Genomic DNA, 7350 nt, shown 5'->3' with positions numbered 1-7350 from the left:
CATTGCCATTCTTCAGGCTCTAGACCACAGACAGGCTATCGTCTGTGTGCTGAATAGGGATTAGCCGATCTGGAGACAGACCAACAAGTCACGGTACGTCGTAATGGATCTCATGTTCCGCTCATTTTGATATGAACGCAAGGCAATGTCACTCAATGCACTGTTAGAATCAACAATGCGAAGCATTCATGTGGCGACCGATTTGTTGCAGAAAGTAAGAGTGCGCTTCTGAAATACCAGATATTTTACAATCTTATGGACCGATAGATTGATCGATGAGCGAAACTTCCATCCGAGAAGTCATCCCTTGGGGATCCAGGTGACACGCGTGACCACATGATGTGGAAATCGTGACTTACGGATAAGTGGCATAATACCCTGTCGGAGAGTGAGTCAATCGCAATGCTGATCAGCCGCTTGTGGCCGAACGATGAAATGTTAGAGCTACTGGGCAGGAGGTCGCCGGTTGATGATTCCCTCAAGCATCATGAGATGTTCACTGCTGATGATTCCCAACAAGATAAAGCAGCTGTACCCATCAATCTTGTTCCAAGTGAACGAGTAATGTCAAGTTTCTGATTGCACCACGATGCAGATGTGTGTCTATGGGGCGCATTGTGAAACGGTCCGGAACAACCGACACAGAGACCACAAACAACGTACTACTCTGTCACAATGCCACTTTACTTACAAGTACTCATCTAACTGAACTAAGGAAACAAACGGGGAAGCTGATAGGAACATCTCCTCATAAAGCAGGAGAACATTATCACGCTGGTGTGGCGAAATACCCTCATTTGAAAACCAATTGGGTTTTGGGGGAGATTCACTTGGAACTCAGCTGAATCAGTCCCTTATTACCTGAAATCTAGGGGCATTATTATTGCGGCAATTTTGAATGCCGTACGGTCCTGTTACCAATGTGAACAGGTAAACCAGATTTCGGTGGCCACTTTATCGGCCCTAATGTGTGTGTATGAGGCCCGAGTACAGGCAGAAAGTTGGTTCATTTTGTATAAACATAGGCACAGCCTACAACACATTGTACTTTTAAAAACTGCGTTGGCGTAACTAAACACCACCCGGTTTTTTCGATGTGTTAGTTGTTTCGAGTATCTCGGACCGAACGCAGCGTTTCCGCCCACGCACGCCATGCTACCCAATGATGCAGAGGCACGCAAACACCCAATCAGAGTGCAGTTTTGACACCGACCGGAAGTGCCAGAGCGTGAGAAAGTTAGGCCCGCTAGACGGCTGAATCGTCCAATTTCGAAAAGTCGAACAAAACAACAAGTGGTGAAATTGTCACACCTCCGTCTGCCGTGCAACTGTGAACGCAGGTCCAATAATCGCCAGTGGGAAAGGAAACAGGGTAGCCAAGTCATAAGAGTCGTCTATTTTTGCCGCAAAAAAACGGGCGGGGAAGCACGAAAGGCTGCTCTAGGAAGAGATGCTTGTTGGTCGGTCCTCCTCACTCACAAAGAAGCAAAAAGGTGGACTAATCTAAACAATGAGAGCGCTCAACAGTGCTCATTTTGTCAGGGTAGAATGAATTGAATAGGTCCAAGTTGATCACTTTTTAAAGCACGGTGGACACACATGGAATATCAAGCACGAACAGGCGAAGATGTTCTCAATTTGAGCAATGTAATTCCCGATATATCAAAAGTCGAACCAGTACTGTTGATGACTTCTAGTGGGAGAGAAACTGCATCTGGTTGCAGAAGAGTTTTCAGCGACCTTGTGAGTAGTACTCACCCACTCACGTCATCTTCGTCTACAATTCCGTGTACATCTACTGAGAAACGAATCGCCAGTGTCGTGCAAAACGTTAAAACTGGTGGTTAACTGGTGGCTAAAACAAGCGCATAGCAGTGATTCCCGAAAGGCAAAAACTAATCATACAGGATACTTCAGTAGTTCTGCGCTAGTAAACTTTTTGTTCCAGCATGAAATGAAGGTTGGGATATCAAAATAACTTCACCACTCATCACTAGCAACTTCAGCTATTGCGCAGAAGCTATAGTTTTCGTCACCGATGTTTTGAGAGGACAGTAGTGGATAGCTACGCACTGGAAGCGGTAGCTGATATACATGATACGTGAGTTCGGCAGTGACAATGTGCTTCTCATTGAGACCGGAAGTGGAACCTATGCGTTGAAGGCAGCAGGTCAGATGTGTGCGAGCCACTGACCGCGCGAGTGGACCATATCTGTCTACGTCTCCAACAATTGATGTATCATTGCTTGATCTCTCTTGGCTCGTTTCCACCTTTCGCGTGGTTGTAAGAAAAGGGCTGTCCGAGGAAATTGGTCGACCGGCGTACGGGGCACTTGACCAACCAGTGTGATCAGTTCATCTATTGTGGGCTAGACCACCGGGGCTGATAGAGCTGCCCAGATGGACAAATTTGTCCACTATCTCAATGGGGTCATTCGCACGCATGAATTTGGGTTTGATAGCAGCATTGTACAATTTGCAGAATTATTTAGACCGTGTAATGTTCTCCTTATTACGACACTATCAGATTCAAGAAGAACCACGTGGTCCGCTACTCGATAGCTGCGAGCTGCATTACAGGTGAGCGTTTGTGTTGAAATGACTTGCTGGACAGAAACACTTATCGGTCAGCGCACAACCGGAGGAGTCACTCGCCACTGTCTGTGTCTTAGGAATCGCCCGCCCAGATGTGATCCCAAAGAGGTCTGATCACCGACTTGGGCATTCATAGCACCCGCAAGGATCACAATGTCAGTCCTTCTTGCTTGACCAATGAGCCGCGATAAAATGGCAAGTATCCTTCTCAGCATGTCGAGTGGTACTGAACCTAATTGAGTCAGATAACCGAACAACGCGGATAGAACCCTTCGTTGGAATTCACACCAGCAAACCGCGTTCAGCCCTGGGGCCGAGTCCAAGTCCCATGCTACATACTCCATGTGCCATGTCTTCGAGATCACCAGACACACAGAGAGAGTAAAATGTGCAAGAGCTGAGTTCATCCTTGGCGTTCTAAGATGTACAGCCACGCTTGAATCTTGGACGCGCATTACAGACAAGGTATACATCAATTTTAAGTCCCAGATAGGCATTGCCTGTTTACCAATTTAACGTGGAGAATGAATGTCGGAAGCTCCTACGCAGAAAAGGCCTCGTAGATTGATCAGTTAGTGGGCAGCCGGGTGGATAAGATGAGTCGGTCAGATAACTGGCAGTCAAATGATTCATCCTAAGGCTGCCACCGTGAAGTGGTGGTGTTACAAAGGCGCAGCGTTTTCTCACAACGTGCGACTTTGTCATGAAGGTCAGGAGGGAGCACTCAAACTCAGAGCAGAGAGGGGAATCGTATTACACGACCAACTGAGGAGAAATCGTACCATCTTCTGCAATGTACGTGTGGAGGCAGTACGATGTCTTATCCAGGCTGCCTGCCTTTCCCTCAAGGACGGGTTAAAAAATGCTCAGCCGTAAAAATCACAAATTCCGGTCGCCAAAGGCTTGACTATGGTTGAAATGTACTGAAAACCTACCAAACACGTTTGCGATAGCATCAGGAGTGCGACATCTGTACCCAAACACGTTTGCGATAGCATTAAAAGTGCGACATCTGTACCTTGTTCTCTGCCCCCCCCCCCGGAGTGGACCAGTCAGATTATTATTCAGACCATTTACTCCTTCGCTCTGGGCATGGTCCCCCATGAAAGCTCTACTGCCCGCGACTTTACGGGCCCAACTGGGGGAAATCTGCTGTCCGACTGCCTAACCACATCAGACATATAAGCAATTCGCTCTGGGCATGGTCCCCCATGAAAGCACTACTGCCCGCGACTTTACGGGCCCAACTAGGGAAAATTTGCTGTCCGACTGCCTAACCACATCATACATATAAGCAGCTGTTGAAATAAGAAATAAGCGAATAAGAAACTGGTGTTGTGGGGAGATATGGGGGTTTTCAATAGGAGTTTGTCCTATAAACGAAACAAATTCACGCTGGAAAACCAAGAACTTGTTTCATCCTTGTTGAGAGTTATCGGCAGTGTGCAGCCCATAAAACTGCAGGAAGTCTCGAACCCGCAACCTCCCGGCTAATAGCTTGAACACTTCACTGTTCGGCCACGAGCGGCTAATCAGCAGTTTGATTGATCCAAGAAGGTGTCCACCTAACTGAGCACTTCTGATGTCTCCAAACTTCTGCAAGCTAACTGTTAAGCTTGGGGAACAAACTGTTAAATTAACCGAGCTGCCAGTGTTTCGACAGAAAAAAACAAGTATTGAAACTACCGGAGGTTGTGTGCGCTCAACTCCATTGTGCGAACAATTAGCTCCACACGTAAAGTCTTCAACACTTGTATTTATTCGGAGTTCAGTTCAACTGTAGTACCCCTTCGGTACCTAACTTCAAGGCCATCCGAAGGAAGTACGAGGGCTGGGATACTGCCAGATTGCCAAAGTCTACACAGGAGAAGTCAGGAGGTAGAGTTCGGATTCGAACCACGGTCCAGCCGGTCAGCGAAAATCCGCGCTTTAACCACTGGGCATCTAAATTCTTCGGTAATTGAAATAAAACCATACCTGATCGACGGGGTGTGCAAACTGCAACTGCAATCATTCTGAGACTTACTCGCCTGTCCGGCAATCTTCACACGGCCAATAGGCTGATATTCCCAGAAACGAGTTGGCCAGTCCGAAACGGAAGAGCATATCTAGCGTTGACTTGTTTTGTTCTTTGGCCAGATCCTGTTCAGATGCACTGAGTAAACATGGTTCAAGCAGTCGAACAAGCGCAGCAAATATGGCCACATTGAAGTCTTGCTCCCGTATCATTTGCTCAAAGCGGCGAAGCGTTTCGGCTATGTCCGTAGTCCTAAATTCCCTCGTGAAAAGCGGTGGCAGAGTGTTTTCGATGGCCTGTAATTGGGAAGAACGTTGAGGGTCAGTTAAATTCGGCTGCCACCATCGATTCATTTGACACAGACACCTACCATGACTACCTTTCAACATGCATCTCTGGTAAAGAACAAGTACTGAAATGTCTTCGAATGAGCCCACAATGATCACTGCTAACTAGTTGGGAAATACTTGAAACACGGGAACTAAATCGTTTGATGACTTGAAAACGGTGTAGAATGACGAACATGAGGTCTTTGCAGTTCAGTTGTAAGTAGGATAGAAGGCGATTTTCAGAAATCCAGAATTTTTTAAATCTGTTTTGAAAACAAATTCGAAGTTGTAGGATACCATAAGCAAGAGACTCAGTTGAGTCTCTCGTGAAAACGAAATTGATTTGCAAATGAGTGTATTTCTCGAAAACAGTCCGATTTGGGTTCAAGTAGAACATAAGGTTATCGGATAAGGTTGGCCAATAGTTTTCATCTCCCGTGGCTGTGCTACCCACGGATCACATTCATTTGCTACCATACGTTCAAAAACTGCCTCAGATGTCATTCTGGTGAACTTAGAAAGACCAGTGCAAGGTAGGTGTTAGATGACCAGTGCATTCAAGGCGTGGTCGGACGTTCTTCAATCGGTGCGGGGCAGTTAGTGGTGATGCGTCTGTCGAGAATTTCATCCCTTTGGTTCTCGAGACGCCGAATTATACACACTAGAAACGGAGAAGCCGATTCTGACGGAGTTTGAGCACTTCATTGTGTACAGATGAGATTTCGCGTTCATATAACCTTTGTGAATCACCTAGGCACACAGAAACAATCGACAGGGCGGACACTTTGGGGTTTTACTACATTTAACCTCAATAATTTTAGTTCATCGTGAATGACTGGAATTTATGATGAGAATGATGGTTTCACTAAACCCAGTTCGTCCACAAGCGTGAGGCCAAATTTACCCGTTATTGTTGTAGAAAGAAGGTTTTTATTTCCAATCGATCTGGCGTGAGGAGTGACTGTTGGTATCGATCTGCGTGTCTGATCATGTGAGGATATATTTATTTGGTCACCTGATCATCCAAGCCCAGTCAGATGAGAACTTCAGTCCAGTACAGCACACAATAACAGCACTTCAATCGAATGTTCAAATGGAAATCAGAATGCGATTAATTTCAGAACGATCCGGCTCAAATGCGTTTGGAGCTGAAGGCAGGGTCACAGATAAGGTCGATCTGAGGTAACCAATCAAAAGCAGTGAGACAATATTCAGCTCTGGTGGCAAAATGCCTTTTATACTAAGATACGACAGCACATCATTTTTTCGAACGAACTAGGAATGAACATGAAAATACGACATTCTGAACAGGAAGCAAGTTACACCGAGAACGCTCAAAATGTGAGACCCCGATTCTTGATGGTAGACTTAAGTAAGACGTAAAGAACACGTGGGAGTTATTTACAAAAGGCTGACTCCAAAAAAGACACCTGGTTTGATAGTTTCCAACCGGAATAACTGGCGTACCCCACGGGCGAGTCACAAAAAAGCGATGTTGTCCACCAGTACTCCACTTTCGACGTATACAACCGGATGGATCTTGTCAGAAATCAATTCTAGATTTACAATGCAGTAAGGACACCAAAAAACACTAAAACGCAAGTGAAGAAACATTGGGGGACCACTCCATCTATCCGCGCGAGATTATGTGATATTTCCCAACCTTTCTACCACAAGACCTTTGTAAATCATATTAGACTAGTTAGTATTACCACATGCATTCATGGTTAAACAGGGTACTGGAATGTCTTTACAGGACAACACGGCCCTTGCATCACCCGGAGGCTGTTTCTGTTCCTTCTCTCGGAAGCGATACTCAGACAAACCTGCATTTTTGATCCCCAACTGTAGGAGATCGCGCAGATCGTACCAGCACAGTACCACCAAAGCTGAGTTACTAGCATGATTGGAGAAGTTCCAGGCATGATCTCGTTCAACAATCAGTAAGAGTATGGCGAAGATGTCTGCAGAAGTGTTGGGGCGCAAAATCCGACGAAGAAACTGTGGTCCTATAACTTTTTTACTTCAAAGTATTATCCTTGTTAATCCTGGGGTTGACATGTGATTGTACTACTACTAATCTGCCGACAGGTAATCACGGAACTTCGCCCAATGAGGGTGAAGGATTGGTGAAAAAACATGAGGGAGTTCATGATTTCGTTATGAGATGTATCACAGGACATATTCCGGATGTCATCAGTCTTGGCGTTCCTCAACAACTTAGAACGAGTAAATATGAACAGATAATTATCGAAGATCGATGTAACTTAACTTGTCGATTTGGCTTCCCAAAGTTTTCAACCCGGAGTGATGCTCTCCTCCTGAATAATACTGGGAGTAAAAATAAATATAAACCATTCAACTGTAGCACCCTTTCGGTGCCTAACTGCCATGCCACACGAAGGAGGC

The 7350-nt window shown here is 45.7% G+C and overlaps 1 protein-coding gene across 1 annotated transcript in view; it reads right to left on the bottom strand.

The window, feature by feature from the left end:
• Positions 1–7350, bottom strand: part of T265_11022 (hypothetical protein) — a gene marked incomplete at both ends in the record, with an annotated part of 20938 nt that overhangs the window by 11304 nt on the left and 2284 nt on the right. Inside the window, 2 exons of the mRNA XM_009177561.1 lie at positions 4622–4908; positions 5066–5382. Of these exons, the coding sequence (XP_009175825.1) occupies positions 4622–4908; positions 5066–5382 (604 nt within the window). The remainder of the gene's footprint in view (positions 1–4621; positions 4909–5065; positions 5383–7350) is intronic.

This window comes from Opisthorchis viverrini (assembly GCF_000715545.1).
Source record: "Opisthorchis viverrini unplaced genomic scaffold opera_v5_439, whole genome shotgun sequence".
In the NCBI taxonomy this organism is placed as follows: Eukaryota; Metazoa; Platyhelminthes; class Trematoda; order Opisthorchiida; family Opisthorchiidae; genus Opisthorchis; species Opisthorchis viverrini.
Note: the sequence above shows the minus strand (reverse complement) of the source record. Positions and strands in the feature narration are given on the sequence as shown.